Source organism: Osmerus mordax, chromosome 7 (assembly GCF_038355195.1).
Source record: "Osmerus mordax isolate fOsmMor3 chromosome 7, fOsmMor3.pri, whole genome shotgun sequence".
Classification (NCBI taxonomy): Eukaryota; Metazoa; Chordata; class Actinopteri; order Osmeriformes; family Osmeridae; genus Osmerus; species Osmerus mordax.
The window spans coordinates 4,408,528-4,426,185 of NC_090056.1; the positions used below are offsets into that span (position 1 = coordinate 4,408,528).

The following is a 17,658-nucleotide window of genomic DNA, read 5'->3' on the forward strand; positions in this document are numbered from 1 at the left end:
TTCAGACCACGCCCAGGTCCCTGCGACTGTGCCAACAGAGACCCAACAGCAGCCAATCAACCTGTCTCAGACCCACCTCCACACCCATGGGCCAGGAAGCCAGCAGCCCCCCGGCCAGCAACCCCCCACCCAGCCCCAGGGTGGCCAACTCCAGTCCCAACCTCCCCCACACCAACCACCATCCGCTCACGGTTACCCTCCTATCACCAGCCACACCCAGCCCGCCCAAGGCTACCCCCAGCCACCCCCACACCCTGCCCCCACCTCAGGCGGCCTCCCGGGGGGCCTGGCTCACCCCGAAGGGGAGACAGAGGAGGAGCGCCTGCACCGGCAGCAGGAGCAGCTCCTGCAGATGGAGCGGGAGCGGGTGGAGCTGGAGAAGCTGAGGCAGCTCCGTCTGCAGGAGGAATTGGAGAGGGAGAGGATGGAGCTGAAGCTGCACAGGGAGAAGGAGCAGATGCTGGTGCAGAGGGAGATCCACGAGCTGCAGACCATCAAGGAGCAGGTAGGTCTCCTCCTCGGACCACCCACAGACATCTGAGCACTGTCTTGGTGAATAGAATTGTTGGGGTTTTGTCTGTTTTCGTATTGACATAGATGTTGTACAACTTCAATTGCCTTTTTTGCATTGAGAAGAGTCCATTTCAATCAATGAGTTTAATACGTTGAAATACATTTAACGTCTTGTCATTATTGTCTAATATGTATTATATGTGTTTGTTTGTTTGTCTGTTTTAGCTGATGTTTTAGCTGGCTGGTAGATCATAGGCTTTGTGTAACCATTTTCTTCTTTTCCGATAGAACAAGCATGGTTTGCAATTCTTTCAAGTTCACAAGGTGTGGAGCCCCTCTTTATAGAATGCTTTAGAAATTAAGAGAATGCGCATTTGCTCTGGGTAGTGAACCCCAAGTCTTGCAAATATCCCCAGCATCTGGCAAACCTTTCACATTCTCTGCTCTGTAACCAAAATAACATCAGGCATTACTAACCCACTGCCACACTAGTCCAAAAGGACCTTTGAGGGGAAATGCCCTTTTAGGTGTAGCTTAAGTCCGTGTTAAAGCTGTTTCATGCTGTCCTTCAGGTCATCCAACAGCAGCAGGCTGAGAGGGAGAACCAGCTGGTGATGCAGAGGGAGCAGTTAGCCCAGCAGAAAGCCCAGCTCGACCAGATACAGTCACTGCAGCAGCAGCTCCAACAACAACTGGAGGAGCAGAAGAGACAGAAGACTGCTGCAGCCACGGCCGCAGCCCAGGGCATGCAGGTGCATGGCACAGTCACATGGGCCTACATCTCTAAACACCTTACATTGCTTGCTTGATATTTTGAGTGAACTATCCCTTTCCACGCAAACAATCGCAGTATTTGAAATCTATTCAAATACTGTTGGCCATGGTCCAAATAGTTCTAGTTCAAGTGCATCCGAAGTTTCAATTAGTATCATTTCTGAAAAGTGAAACAAGGTTGTCCTCTGTAAATCTCTCTTTGACTCTTTGTCTGGCTTTAGGTGGACTTGAACGGACAGACGTTGCATCCCTATGCAGAAGTCACTTCCAGGTCTCTGCCCAACTCCTCGTCTGAGCTGTGCCTGCGGAGCGGAGAAGAGCCCCCGGAGAGCCGGAGCAGCATGAGGAAGCAGAATTCCATGCCTCGTCTTCGGGACGGTGGTGATGGAGAGAGTGTTCAATTATACGGCGCCCGCCGTATTGTAGATAGCTGTGTTCAGACGGACGATGAGGATGCCGAGGAGAGGTGAGGAGAACATTTGCAACCAAGGCTGTCAGAAAGAAAATGGCTTCACAAAGGCATGCCTGGGGGAGTTAAACACATTAGGATAATCCACAATATGGATTTGAGATCTTTAGCTAGCCTTGCCTTGCATTATGGGTTTTGACTTTGGAATCAATGTTATTTTCCCCTTTCATCTCCTCCCAGGTATATGTCCCGGCGCAGCAGACGCAACCGCCGTAGCGTGGACTGCAGCGTCCAGACGGACGATGATGAGGAGAAGGTGGAGTGGGAGCAGCCCGTACGCCGTCGACGCTCGCGATTTTCCCGCCACTCGGATTCCTCTGCCCCAGACTCAAAAAGCGACAACACCAAGATAGCGTCCTCCAGCATCGCCATCCAGACCATCTGTGACTTCTCATGCCAGACAGAGACAGAGCAACTTGGGAGGGTGTCCCCGGCCATCCACGTGACCCTCCCAGACCCCAACAAGGTGGAGATTGTCCACTACATCTCTGGCCCGGAGCGGACCCAGAAGGGCCAGAGCCTAGCCTGTCAGACAGATCCAGAGGCCCAGTCTCAGGGGGTGGTGGTGCCCCAGCTCAGCGTGCCTACCACTGTCAGCCCCTACTCCTCCAGCACAGAGACCCTCAGCCACTCCCAGCTGCGCCAGCACAACCACCAGCAGCAGCAGCAGCAGAATGCCGCCGCGGCCAAGTTCGAGAGGCGCCGGCCAGACCCCTTGGAGATCAGCTATCAGCCACCACACCACCTCCACAACGAGTCCATCTCCAGCCTCATCCGCCAGGCGCCCCCAAAATCCCCCCAGGTCCTTTACTCTCCTGTCTCTCCTGTCTCCCCACACCGACTGCTAGAGTCCTCCCTGTCCAGTGAAAGACTGAACAAGGCCCATGTCACCCCACAGCAGAAGTCCTACACCACTGAGTCGCCCCAGAGACACCCCACCATGCCCCGGCCCATCAAGAGCTCGCAGAGGTCCATGTCCGACCCCAAGCCGCTCAGCCCCACCACAGACGAGCACACCAAGGCTAGGCTTTGTCTCTCCCAGCAGCAGGCCCTGCAGAGCCAGGTAGGAGAGCAGAACCCCTGGAGACCCCAGACGTCCGAACAAGAAACTCACATGGAGGGAACTAGTTTCAGAGAGAACTCCCATAGCCAGACACACAGAGAGCAATGCCAGGGCAAGGCAATAACCCAGTAACTACAGCTGCCAGCACAGCAGCATATAATGTAGGATGCTGCTGCCTCAGCACAGCCCTAGGGGGAAGATCTTATCTTTATGGCTGTTGTCAGATCAGTAACTGCTAATATCCCTTGTCAGATACTTGGCTATCAAATTTCCTTAAGACTATGGTGCTGATTAACCCCTACAGAAATGATGATCCCAATTGATGTATTAATGATTGCATAATTAAGTAGTGGCCCATAGATAGAGCTATGTGTGTGTCACAGTCCAATACTGAAGTACCTTAAAGATAGATTAGGAGAATATAATGTTTTGAGCAGCCTGGATATTGCAACCTCAGCCAAACCATTATTCTCCAGCCCAAATCCAACCCAATGCTAACCCCACTGTTCTCTCTCTGTCTTGTGTGTGTTTGTCCTGGCAGCTGGCTGCCTTACAGCAAAGCTCACTGCTGAGGAAGGTAAAGCGGACCCTACCCAGCCCTCCTCCAGAAGAATCCCACTTACCCATGGTGACCCCAGCACTCCCCCAGCTCTACATGCCCTCCATGGCCAGCCTGAAGGCAGCCTCCCGGCCCGGCCTGGCAGCCAAGGCCAGTCTCTTAAAGGACCTCACCCACGAGCTGAAGGCCGTGGAGCAGGAGTCCACCAAGCTACGTAAGCAGCAGGCCGAGCTGGAGGAAGAGGAGAAAGAGATTGACGCCAAGCTGCGCTACCTGGAGCTGGGCATCACCCAGAGGAAGGACACGCTGGTGAAGGAGAGGGAGAGGAGGGATATCGCTTACCTGCGCTGTATGGGCGACGCCCGGGACTACATGTCCGACAGTGAGCTCAACAACCTGCGCCTGGTGGCAGCAGCAGCCAGCTATGAGAGCAACGGGCTCCTGGCGCGGCCCAACACTGCGCCACTCAGCCATTTCACCAGTGACCTCAACACGGCCGCACAATTTCCCCCCACTTCCTCCTTTGTGTCCTATCAGTATGCCCAAAGCCAGTCAGCTTCAGTCCCCCAGCCACAACCACCCTATCAGCCCTCAAGCTACAACCAGCCCCCATACCCAACAGTTTCCCAGTCCCAGACCCTACCCCAACCTACCCAGCTTCAGACCCAAACCCCCGCCCCTCCCTCTTACCAGACCCAACCCTCTTATCCCTCTCACACCTATCCCCTGTCTCAGCCCCAACACCAGCCCCTGCCCCCATACCCCCAGTCAGACCATGGGCAGCCCGCCCTCCCCCAGCATCTCTCCCAGTCTCAGCCCAGCCACGGGGGCTTTGCCCCTGCCCAACCCGGTCAGCCCCCATACCCAACCCACAGCTCCCCTTTCCCCATCCAGACGTCCACTTACCCAGGAACCCAGAGCTCCACCTACCAGCCCCAGGCTGACATTCTCACTGTGCACCAGAGGCCCCGGCAGACATCTCTAGCCGACTTAGAACACAATATGCCCACCAACTATGAGATCATCAGCAACCCCACAGTGGTAGTGACCACCACGGCACAGGACGCCACCTACTGCTCCAGCGGAGCGCCCTCCTATGGACAGTACACAGGTACTACAACCATGGCTAGCTCTTATGGCCCATATTCCTCCCCTGTGTCCAGTACATACGGCCAGTACAGCACCACAGCAGCCAGCACCTACGGCCAGTACACTTCCACTCCAGCCAGTACGTACGGACAGTACACAACCACCACAGCTAACACGTATGGCTACACCACCACCACGGCCAGCTCCTACGGTCAGTACACCTCCACAGTGTCCAACAGCTACGGAGGTCACTACAAGCCAGACCCCTCCCTCCACTCTGTGGACAGCCCCTCCACCTACGCCAGCGATAGCCTTTACGGAGGTTCGGGCCTGGAGCAGAGCATCCCCAGGAACTACGTCATGATCGATGACATCAGCGAGCTGACCAAGGAGGGGATGGGCCCCCACAGCGACGGCCACGGAGGACGCTACCCCGGAGACGTTGGCCCCGTCCTGGGCCCCGGGACTGGCCCCGGTGTGGGTCCGGCACGAGGCACAGGCAGCGGAGGCACTTACGGCAGGCCGGAGGACGAACGGGAGGAAGACCTGTACGACCACCACGGCAGGGGTAAGAGCTACCACCCGCGAGGGTCAGACACGCACGGACGAGTAGTGAGCAGCGGCAGTGCTAGCATGGGTGGGGGATCCTCCTATTACTATGATGACTACAAACATGGCGGCGTGCCGGTGGGCTTGGCGGGGGGGCGCACGCCTCAGAAGCCCTCGTCCAGGAGCCTGGCGCCGGCCGTCATGTCGGCCAAACGCAGCAAGCACCGCAAGGCCGGCATGGAGCAGAAGGTCTCCAAGTTCTCCCCAATCGAGGAGGCGCGTGACGTAGAGGCCGACATGGCCTCCTACTCCTCCTCCACTGGGGGAGGTGTCTCCATGGTAACCCGTGGCCGCCGCCTCCACGACGACCCCTACGGGCTGAGGAAGGGCGGAGCCTTCGACCCGAGGTATTACGGCAGCATGGTGGTGGAGGAGGACGACAGGATCTACTACACTTCGGGCCGCTCACGCTCCACCGGCTACGGCATGGACAAGGTGGCGTCCAGGGACTACCCTGGGTACCGGAGCCGCTCCTACGAAAGAGACTCGTCCTCCTCCTACCGTTCCAACTACGGCTACAGCCGTGGCCGCCACCCCACACGCCAGTACTCCGAGGAGGAGAGCTCACTCAGCCCCCTGGGGGTCGGCAGAGCCTCTGACCCGTACGACCCGGCCCGCTCTAGTCAGTATTATTACGGCCAGTACTACGGGTCCAGCCACTCGCTCCCAGACGTGCAGGACCACATGATCCGAGACCTGCCGCGGACGCACGTCTACAAACCCGACGATGCGTACATAATAGACGATATGCACTGTGCTGTGTCAGACAGCGAAGGTAAATAGGAGGATGGATGCATTCCACAAGCAGGCTCCTCCCACCTCCTCTCTGGACATCCCCCACCTACCCCGAGTAGAATAGTGCAGCCAGAGAGAGAGAGAGAGAGAGAGAGAGAGAGAGAGAGAGAGAGAGAGAAAGAGAGAGAGCAAGCAAGAGTTGCATGCTGTGGTGTTGCGTCCCAAGGGCTAGTTACAGTTCTCATCATAGGGACCAGGTGTCTGTTTGCTCGGCCGCCCGCCTGCCCGCCCGCCCGTCAGCCTGCCTACCTGCCTGCCAGCCTATTCGTCGGTCCGTCCGTGCTTTTGAGACTTGCATGAGTCTTTGCGTTCAATTCATCTGTCACATTCTCTCCAGCATGCTGGGAGTCGCATCCCTTTTCCTTTCAGGAAACGTCCTTGGGTGTAAAACCATTGTCCTCTGGTGTTCGCTGGTGTTCGCTTGTTTTATCGTTGCAGTCACTCGTGTGTGGTGTGGATCTATCGTTTCTGAACTGTGGTTGGTGGTGATGTGTGTTTGTACCATGCATGGGTGTAAACATACTTCTGTTTTCTTGTTCTTTTTCTTCCCTTGTTCCTCTGTTTGGCCTTCCTCTCTCTCTTCCCTCTCTTCCGTTTCTGATCCCGTTCTCTTGCATGACACGGCGGTCAGGCTGCATGCCTCTGTCTCCTAGCGACCTGGAGATTGACTGTGATCTGCTCTTGGTTTCTCAAGCCTACCACCTGAGCCAGGAGGAGACCGACTGGTTCCAGAAGCCTCGCTCCACCTCCCGTCACTACGGCAGCAGTGGCCACTCCTCCTCGGGGCGGAGCAGGCACGTCAAACACACCTATCACGATTACGACGAGCCGCCTGAAGAGGACCTGTGGCCACAGGACGAGTACGGACATGGGGGACGTCACACGACATCCCGAGACCAACGTCACCAAGGCAGCGCCTCGCGCCACTCCTCATCCAGGCACGGGGACGAGACGCGCTCGTCACGCTCCTCCAAAGGCCACCCCAAGGACCCTTCGCTGCGCCACGACTCCCAACGGATGTCCTCCTCCTCTGGGAAAAGAGGGGAGTCTCGCTCCTCGGGGTACCACTCGTCAGACTACTCCCGGGACCCATCGGGGCACCACCATGGCCAGCGCTCCTCCAAGCAGGGCTCCCACAACCAGGGAAGCTCCTCCCGGAGCAAGCAGCAGCAGCAGGACCTCCAGGGTCACCCGCCCTCCTCCAGGCAGCCTGGCAGCAGCTCAGGCCGGGTACAGGGCCCTGCCAGTGGGCCTCCCGGCTCAGGCAGGCAGGGTCCTGGTGGTCCCCAGCCAGATGGAGCTCCAGGTCAGAGGACCCAGCTCCAGCAGCAGCCTCAGACCCAAGCAACCAGGCAGACCCAGCCACCATCAGGGACGGTCAGTACCCAGCAGCAGCCCCCAGGCTCAGCTCAAGCCCAACAGCTTCAGGCTAAGCCTGGTCAGCCTGGTATGGCTGGTCAGCCTGGAATGGCTGGTATGGCTGGCCGGCAGCCAGGCCCTGCAGGGCAACAACCACCTATGGCGGTAAGTACCTTAACATTTACTAATGTCCATTCCCTTAAAAATAGATCTCTTGTTCTCTCCTCTACCCTCAGTAGAAAATATTCCACATCTAAAACTGCCCAGAGCCTTATCCACTCCAACGGTAATGGTTGAAGAGGCCTTGATTGGTACAGCCATCCCATGATTACAACCATTATTTTGAAATGAAAACCTAGGCAGAGACCAGTAGACCAGTCTTGCATTCACGTTGTGCAATGAATGAGAAAATATGATGTGTGAGCAAACGACCATAGGCTTGCATCAATTATTCCCTGTGCTGGTGTGACCTCTCACTGTGTATCCAGGAAATACTGTAGCCAGTAATCTTGTTGTTTTGTATTCCGAGGGAACTGTCACTTTAAGTGAATCACAAAAGGATGAAGGGAATCCCTCACCCTTTTAATCATCTCTCTCTCTATCTCTTTCCCCCTCTCTCTTGTGTTTGCTTTTGCACTCTATCTCTCTCGTTCTCTCTTACTTTGCATCTCCTACAGGCAAAGACAGACACCCCCCCAATGACTGCCATAGGAGCTAAGGCAGCAACAGCGCAACCTGCAAAAACAGCCCAGCCCCCCCTCACAGGAATAGGTAAACATACTTTGCCTGTCTGTCTAACTGGCTGGCTGGCTGCTGACTTTCTCCCTATCTAGCAGGCTATCGGTCTAGCCAACTGTCTGGTTGTCAAGCTGGCTGAGTGTTGGAACTGGCTTGCAGGCTGGCTGTCAAACTGGCTGGCTGACTGTTTTACTGTACTGTAGCTGGTAAAAGACTTTTCATTCCCACGGCCACATGTTTCAGTGGGAGTGGATTACGTAAAGAGGTATCACGAGTGTCCAGTTTAATCTGGGGACTAATCCAGAGAATGCCTCGGAGAGATGACGCCGCTGGATAATCTCTAAACAGGAAACGCAGAGAAACGGTTCACTTCTGTGTCAGTGTCAGCTGGCCGATGTCATCATCACAGGAGCTGCGCTCCAACAGCAACTAGTCCTCTGACAGCTGGGGTCAGGGAGCGGGGCCAATAGCTGTCTGGCCTTTTAGATTCAGTGAGATCATAATAAACATACACCATTCTGTTGCTTTAAGACTCTGTGTGTTTAAAGAACTTATTTACGATCCTTCAGATTTGAGGTAACTCAGTTTGGGTGTGGTATCTGGCCTTCTGGATTACTGGCCTGTGGGTTGATATAGGATTTAGCATTGTGTCACTTACCCCACTGCTCTTTTCTCCCTCCTCACCTCATCTGCCCCCCCTCCCTCCCCCAAGGTTCCAAGGCGGGCCCTAGACCAGGAGGCATCGGCAGCGCCGCGGCAGGCCTGCCGGGGGCGGAGGGAGACAGCGTCCTCTCCAAGATCCTGCCAGGAGCAGCCGCCGAACAGGCCGGGAAACTTGGAGAAGGTAGAAGGAAAACTGGAGCGCATTACGTTTCTCTGACCTATCACACTTGACCTCTTGACCTCTGGCCTTTTCTGTAAATCTGTCTCTAACCGGTCCCTGTTCTTGCCGTAACCGTAACCGTTTTATAACGTCTTTCTCTCCCAGCTATCTCTGGATTTGGCAAGAAGTTCACCTCAATGTTCTGAGGTGCTGAGATGAAGGTGAGTCTCTTTTGATGCTTCATCTCAAAGCAGAAGTGGTGCATTTGATTTATACTTTTGCATAATACGCTGCTCTTTAAAACTAATTTAGTTGTGGATTGGAGTCCAAACTGAAAATATAGCAGAATCAAGCATGCCCAATTTAGCTTTTCAGATTCAGAGTAAGTGACCAGTGCCCATTACAAATCAATGGCATTTGTTTTCCAGTGCTCTACTTGTGTGAGTTGGATTGTGTAGAACAGTTAAGCAGTATAATCAACCTTAGTCTAATACAAACTATTTTGTATTGTTATTTAATTTTTCTTGGTTGAATTCTTTGTTTAATTGTGTTTATTGTCTGTGCTGTAATTTACTGTTTTGCTGGCAGGTGTTTGTAAATGTTACGGATGATGTCACGAGGCCTCGTACCAGAAAAAACCTATGAAGTTCCATAGCTTTAATGAGAGAGATGGAGAGAGGGAGAGTAGAGAGGAGGAGAGAGGGAGGAAGAGAACATCAGGGAGCGGACATCTGAAAGCACTGGTGAGTGTGAGAAATTCAACACTTCAAAAACTGAAATGGATTCTCTCATTCTCAGTATTGTTGTGATTCAGAAGCATGTTGAGGAATAACACAGGCCTTATATCAGCCTTTCTTTCAATTCCCTTTTGCAATAAGGAATTTGATTTTTTGTTAGGAACTAACAAAAGCTAAATCTAACAGGTTTATGGATGACAAAATGACAAGAATTAGGCTCTCTTCATCTCCTTTCTTCTGACAGCCAATAAGGAATCAATGGATGCTGCAGATCCCAGGCGTGAACAAACAATGTCAGAGAAACAAACCGTTTTCTCTGGCAGGCCAGACAGTAAGTTACGAGCACCAATACACCAAGCACTAACTAGATTTTAGTTCCAGCCATTCTCCATCGTAGGAGTAGGTTTTACGTGTGTCATTTATGTCATAATGTAACTTTATTCCCAGTGGTCGATTTATTCAACATGTTCAGAAGTTCAAACTTTTAAGATTGTATATAGCTGTAGTATCATGTTCATAGAATACACAACTTTGCTTGCTAAAATGGACACTAGTCTGTATGGGCGCACATAGGATAGCTTCAATGCTACATAGCACTGCATGCTACATAATACAGCTAATTCTAATGACTTAACGACAGTTCAGCCTGGAGTCAGGATGAGCTGGCTGAAAGGGCATAACCTATTCATTCAACAAGGTGCACAACTTGATACATTTAGAGCCCAAATAAGATGTTGTTTAATGTATGACTCACAATGATATATAATTGTGAGTATAATAGGAATTTAGACTTATCTAAAACACCGAAGGCCTGTCCGGCCATAGGCAAACAGTAGCTGTGCACATGGGACAGATAGTTTAACCACCCAATAAGTGAACAGCTACCATAACAATTCAGGACCACGGTCTGAACAGATGGTACCCGTCAACAATTAAGTGTTTGTGTGCCGCTCAATTCAGCACCGCTCAAGTTAGAAGTGGAACATAAGGACTAAATTGGTGTTATCTAAAGACAACCTCCAGCCATGAAACAGCGTGACACTTCTGACACAGCAGCCAGATCCATACAAAGTAGTTCTCCTGCCTTTCGGAATGTACTTAGCTTTGTCGAACACTGCTAGCTTGCTTTAAAAAGGTTGCAACAAATGTCTAACCTTTGCCTTGCTAGAATTGTTTTGTCTGTCCACAGTCCGACCGTCACGATAGCAAAATGTAGCTCAGCCAAACATACCGCAGCTGCCATTAGCGCTAGACAACAACAAAAATAGATTCTGAACATTTGACCACCCTTTCTCGTTATTAACTATTCATAAATTCGGTGAGATTACCAGTGTCACAAAAAATGTCAAATGACTTGAGACACTGTAATACTGTGTGGGGAAACATAATTGAAACTTTTTTGAGTAATAATTCCATCATGAGCACAGGATCTGCATTCGTCCCATGCATGGCGACTTGCTGAGTCAGCACAGACGTGGTCGTTCAGACCATTTGCTAACGATTTATTGGTTTTGTAGATTTTTTTGTTGGCACATTATAAGAACACAAGTTCTGTCATGGGAGGCGCTGATACTGTTCCTCCACCCCATATCACTAGGCCTGCAACAACCACAACCGCATGTTAAAATTGGGATTTCGGGGTAAACTGCAGTGTTTAGAAGGTTGGTGTGCTAGAGGGTAACATTCCAAAAGTTATCCGGGATTTAGCAAGAGTCAGAAAGCCACTGTCTTTTAGGCGGGCTGTGCTGAATAATGCATGGCTGGGGTTCAGTCACCAGTCAAGCAGGGCTTGGTGGATCCAGATCCCACTATGCCAGTCTGAATATGAATGTGAAGCTGGGGCTCACTGGCTGCGTAACTGGATCTGCACACAGGAGGCCCAGTCAGTATCCGATGTCCACATCCTCTAAGACCCCCCCCCCACCCCCCCCCGTCATACAGACCCCCGTTCTGTCCCGTCTGTTGTCCTTCAACACACACAAACTCAAATGTGAGCCCCCTCACACACACACACACATACACCAACTGTGAGTTCACTGCCTGTGGGACGCCTTCTCCTGTTTCCCCATCTACAGTAGACTCCCTCTGTGTATGGGGTGTGAGTGAGAAGCAGGAGAGGAGAGAGAGACACAGAGAGACACAGAGAGAGACACAGAGAGACACAGAGAGACACACAGAGAGAGACACAGAGAGACACAGAGAGAGACACAGAGAGACACAGAGAGAGACACAGAGAGACACAGAAAGACACATAGAGACACAGAGAGAGAGACAGAGAGACACAGAGAGACACATAGAGACACACAGAGAGAGACACAGAGAAAGACACAGAGAGACACAGAGAGACACAGAGAGAGACACAGAAGCCTGCACTGAAGGGGGCCCCCCAGTGGAATCATAGCGCCAGTAGCTTCTGTCATGCGAATGAATTCCAACAGGCTCAGACAACAGGCCTTGTTAATATGCAGTGCTCTGCAGCGCTATGTGGCTCAATGTGTGCACTGTAGTCCATGCTGTTTTTACTGAACATGTGATCAACTTTGATGGACATTGTTTGCAGAGCGGTGACTTTTTAATTTGTGCAGTGCATGCAGTGATGGATGCCAGACTTTTACTGTGTGTGGTGAACTGCTACACCTAGTGGGGCAGTGAATGCACCATGCATGCTGTGTGCACCATATCCAGTGTAGGTCTATGTAACAGTGGCGTACAGTGATGTGGGACAAAACTCAGGCAGTGAGTGCGGCGCACCGCTACACGTGGCAGCGCTGGGCGGCGTGTTGGCAGCGCAAGGTCGCGCTGCAGCTGTGCGGTCACCGGGAGGCTCGAGTGACTGCAGCCTCCGTCTGTCTCGCTCCGCTCAGGGGAGCTCTGTGACAGACAGGCCCAGCCGCTCACATCTACAATTACAGCCCCAATTACTGCTCACTTCACTTCAGTCACATCAGGCTGTGCTCTCGTTGAAAAACAGCCCCCCCCCCCCCCCCAGTAGCTACAGTTATGGGAGAGAACTTCCTGTCTTTCACTGTATATCAGGATGCTAATGCATTTAGCGGTCAAGGCTCTGATGCAGAATGACAGACATGTCACTAGAGTGGGAGGGGTAGATCGTCCATCTGTCTGATTGAATAACCCAGACATGATTAAGGAGCTGAATTAGCCTTGTCTAAGTGTATTGGGATGGGTGTTGCTCGGTGGTAGAGCATTTGACTGCAGTTCGAGAGGACGCCTGTTCAAATCCCCCCTGTGTGTCCCTTTGGATTAAAGCGTCTGCCGAATGAAGACATTCATAATATGTCCAAGCCGGGGCTCTAACCATCTCATGAAGATCACCAGTGTGTTCTCTGGTTCAGGAGCCCAACCTCAGACATGATGGCACCATAGAAACAGATGCAAACTGAAGCATCAAGCAGTGGTAGTAGTAGTATCAGAACTCTATAGCTAACCACGAACAGACAGTGAAATCTCTGCTTTATTGTATGGACCAACTGGATGCAATATGCTGTAATGTACAGTATATTAAATGTGATTGCATAACATGCATGGGCAGGAAGCACTTCTCTTGTTTGGCTGTTTTGCCACCTGGTGTGGGATTATAGAACTGCACTGTGATACTCTATAGCAGGGGTCCCCAAACTACGGCCCGGGGCCGAATACGGCCCGCCCACGCATTTGGACCGGTCCTCTGAACAATGCCAGAGACTTCTTGTAATTTTTTATATATATTTTTTTTCTTTCTCTCAGTTCACACTGATTAATATAAGTAAGTGAATGTTTTGATTTCAATAGCAATGAATATGAAAAAAGGTCATTACGATGGTAATAATGCTGTTTTATTAGGCTACACATCCCTTGATATGTACAGATGTACGGTGCATAACAAAATAATAAACACATCTAGCATAATAAATACATTTTAAATCCTAATCTCCACAATAATACTGGTAGTCACTCTGGCCCATGCAATTTTCTGTTACAGACCGACACATTAAAGAAAGGAAAAATGTTCTGGCCCTCTCAGAAAAAAGTTTGGGGACCCCTGCTCTACAGTGTTAAATATTCATAGTGATGGTCTAAGGTTTTGCAATGTGATCTACATGGATGGACCAAAGAGTGATATTTTATAATATATACAGCACAAACACTCAGTCTGGCATTCATTTCCGTTCCCTCAATAGAATGACAGTATTTTCTGTCATGGTAAGATTCATTACTGCTATAGTAAAATAAATGACAACATTTACATATTGCACTCTATCCCCTAACATCAGGTTTGTTTTTTCCCGCCAGATCTATTCAAGGGCCCCCATTGTTCTAAAAAGGAACCGACAATGAAGCCACTCCCCATGTCAAAGACCCAGACAACCCCTCGCCCACAGAGCTCCACCATAGGACCTGCAGAGAACCTGCTCTCGGCTGCTCTGCCTTCCCACCACTAGAGGGAGTACCTCACAGGCCAGTGCTGCTGAGACCACCAGTCCCTGCCACAGAAGAAGAGTAGAGTAGCTCTGAGGAAACTGCCTGGCTGGTCCCTCTGCTGAGGATTCAGCTAAACGAGCTTGTACGGAGGAGGAAGGGGAGCAGTGCTGGGATTCCATTGTCATGTGCTGGTGATACTGGGCTCTGTGGGGGGCTTGTGCCAAGAGCAACTATCGCCTCCTAGGTGGTTTGGAGGCCTTGCAGGATCCTTGGTTCCCGACACCTGTGCTCAGATAGAAAAGAATGGAAAACACAAAGAAGTCCACTCTACTCGAAAAAGAAATGTTGTGCTTCATAGGCTTTTCTGGTACATAAGGACCTCTTATTTAATCATTTAAAAAGGAGAGAAGATGACTTAAAAAAAAAAGAAAAAAAGAGGTTATGATGACGAAAATGTTGGTGATGTTGACGCTTCGGACGTCCTCTCCATGGTTTGCTCTGTTTCTATCTCTACATTCCAGAATGGAAAGGCCCTCCCTACGTTTCTGAATGCTGACTTCTCGCTCTCAGTTCGTCTTCACTTTACTTTCTCTCCACTTGCGATGCGGTAACCAAGTGTACTATAGTGGATTTAGGAATTCGGAATGCATGGAACTTTATATCCAAGACCTCACACTGTTCGCCATTTCAACCACAGAGGCCATAAGACACTGGTAACATATGAATAATTAGATGGATACAATACTAAAAGTCTGAGAGATTTTTCTGGAAATTATGTCCAAGAAAGAACAACAGTGGGCCTGGCCACGAGATAGGAGGACGGTAGTAAAGTTTAGGTGGCTTACTAAGAGCTGGAAGAGGCTGGGTAGTTTTTTAGCCATTACAAAGCCATTAAGACAACATTTACACAACACTGGTGGAAACTTTTTTTTTTCTCAATCAGCCCACAATTTGTGGGTCTTAAATGTTTGATGTTGTTGTTCTTGTTTATTTTTCTACTACAGTTATTTTGTTGTTCATAGCAACATCGCCTTAATCATTCCATTGTTTGTTTATTTGAAGAGTAAAGTGACATATTTTTTTACCCAGGTTTGTTCACCCATAAAGCTTATTTTCAATGCACTTTTTTAACGTAATAATAATGATGTCAGCTGAAACTCTGACTGTGAGATTAATTTGTATTTTTCAGATTATATTTTGATTCACTTTATGTTTGTATTTATTTATATATAATTTATTTTTTCATTTCATATTATGGTGTTACTGTAATACCATCCATGGAGCTATTTATTTATTTATTGTTTTCAATAACAAAAAGCAATAGTGTGCGTAGGGAAGGCAGTAAAGAGCACAATCTTGTGTCATTTCAACTAGTGGTCAGGAATGTGTTGCCTCTTATTTGTATATTTGAACTGTGCAATGTTCTGCTATCACATCAACAGGGCCCTAAAGCAGAGTTTGGTACCGTCCGCATACAGCTCGTCATATCAGCCAATGATTAGACAAGCCTAGTTTTATCAGCCAATCGGGACGGGATGAGGAAGCACTGTAAGACAGCAGAGAGGCACTGTGCACAGAATAGTGTGCGTGTCATCACCATGGGATTTGACTTGAAAATAGCTTCAACCTCTGTTTGGGATTGTCACCTCTGGCTTTTAGTTTGAGTCTGTTGCCTTTTAGTTTTATTTCATGCTGGCACCTGAACCGTGAACCGCAACGTTCTATTGGATAGCTGTCATGGAAACCTCTCAGGTCAGTGTACTTCCTGCTGTTGTTTGCAGTGCATCGTGGGAAACTGGGTCAGGTACTAAAATGCTCTGGAGGCCCTACACGCTCCTGCTGTACAGTGTGTCTCTCTCTGTGAAGGCCGGGATCTACGCATGCCCCGGGGAACCTCACAGTCTATTGTTCCCTTTCCTGATGTCTGTTTGTACGTACTGTAGGTACAGTATGTATGTGTGTGTGAGTACTGTGTATGTGTGTATTCAACTCATCATCCAATGACAAAAAAGGAATATAATAATGATAACAATAATAATGTTAAATACAACCGCGGTTCAGTAGAAACCTCCCATCTCCAACGTTCTATGCAATGAATAATGCGAATAAGAATGATTGAAAAGGGACGACAGCCAACTGGATAAACCACAACCATTGTTTATCAAGCCTGAGGCCACATAAGGTTGTTTTAGCATTCCTGACACAAAGATAAGAAATTGTCCAGTGTGTCTGCATAGTTTGCTGTATGTCAGTCAGTCAATTACGAATGTTTTCTGTCTCGTTACAAGTCCCCACAAGTTTCTGTGCATTTGGACCAGTTTTACAAAGTGTCATAAGCATCTGCCATTTTGGTTCATTTTTCACATTTTTTATATACCATGGGCAGCCGATGGTTTCAGTGGATGGTCTTGTCCAATCAGCAACCTCAGCTTTGTCAGATGATTGCCACGGTTCATAATGATTGGCTGTCCAGTCTGCTAATCTTGTTATTTACAGACTGAAACTGCTGGAGAATGTACAGGGAACAGATTTTAAGATCAGATTTAAAAATTCAAAGCCAATATATAGAAGTATACATGTATAGAATATATGAAATAAATATAAAGATAGATATATTATAATAATAGACAAAACACTGATATGCTGTAATGATAAAACACTAAAGGGAAGCCTACACATGCTCACCTGGTGTGTATGTTCACTGCCACTACCTACCCCAGACACGTGCAGAGAGAAGAGCTAGACAGGAGAATGCTTGAGGTGAGAGTGAGGCCCAGTTGTCTGTAGGTCGACTGGAGTCTTCTAAACACGTGGACCTCATTTCACTGTATTCAGTTGAACTATATTCTGAGTTTTTGATCCACTGGGTTTCAAGCTCCAAGTCTGTAAACACCACCCTCAGCACAGATACTGCTGCTTTCAATATGGGCAAATTTGTTAACTGGTTAAAACTAGATATTTTTTAAAGCATATGTTTATGGAATATCTATACAGAAATATTATTTTATCATACAAATGGATGGGTAGATAGATGAGTTTGACTGTATCCTAATGAAGAGATCCTTATGAAATTTAAAGTGAATAAATAACCACTATTCTCCTCTAATGTAGCCTTTACGTATGCTCCCTAGTGGTGAGGTTTTGCATGGCCAGGATCCTTGACTGGCTCACTGAAAAGACAGGCAAGGTCTTGATGTAACTCAATGTAAATTAAATAGTTTAGATCAAAAGTTGTAAAAAAAAAAAGAGAAAGAAAACGATATATCCTATCAAGAACTGGAAATATGACTGTATGTTTATGTTTTTGGAGTTTATAATCGTACTCAATCACTTTTGCCTCAGGAAAGCACACACAAAATGCACCGTGGCGAAGTTAAAGGGGGACTTTAATATGCACAGCAGTAAGGGCTTTATAACAATACTGGTCAACTGAGAAAGCCATCCTGTTCCAGCTCCATCTGACTACAGCCTACGATGCTTTGGCCTGAACGGCCCGGGCTCGTGATGACAGCATCAACCAGGGACTGAGAAACACCCATGTCTTTTTTTTAAACGTCAACCAAAAACGTGTTGCTTTTCAGTCGCATATTCTTACTGTTATCATTGGCTCTTGCTGTCGGGTCGTTACTATGAGGATATTCAGTCTAAAACCAGGCCACAGACGGAGGAGAAAGAGAAGGGTGAGAGACGCTACAGGAGAAATTCTGAAAC

General features: G+C 49.3%; 1 protein-coding gene across 1 annotated transcript in view; it reads left to right on the forward strand.

Annotated features, from left to right (window-relative positions):
* Window positions 1-8,997, forward strand: part of bsna (bassoon presynaptic cytomatrix protein a) — a 60,154-nt gene extending 51,157 nt beyond the window's left edge. The window contains exons 6-14 of the mRNA XM_067240915.1: window positions 17-505; window positions 1,086-1,250; window positions 1,509-1,753; window positions 1,937-2,819; window positions 3,361-5,851; window positions 6,566-7,395; window positions 7,908-8,001; window positions 8,681-8,812; window positions 8,957-8,997. Coding sequence (XP_067097016.1) covers window positions 17-505; window positions 1,086-1,250; window positions 1,509-1,753; window positions 1,937-2,819; window positions 3,361-5,851; window positions 6,566-7,395; window positions 7,908-8,001; window positions 8,681-8,812; window positions 8,957-8,997 — 5,370 coding nt within the window. The remainder of the gene's footprint in view (window positions 1-16; window positions 506-1,085; window positions 1,251-1,508; window positions 1,754-1,936; window positions 2,820-3,360; window positions 5,852-6,565; window positions 7,396-7,907; window positions 8,002-8,680; window positions 8,813-8,956) is intronic.
* Window positions 8,998-17,658: the final 8,661 nt, after the last annotated feature.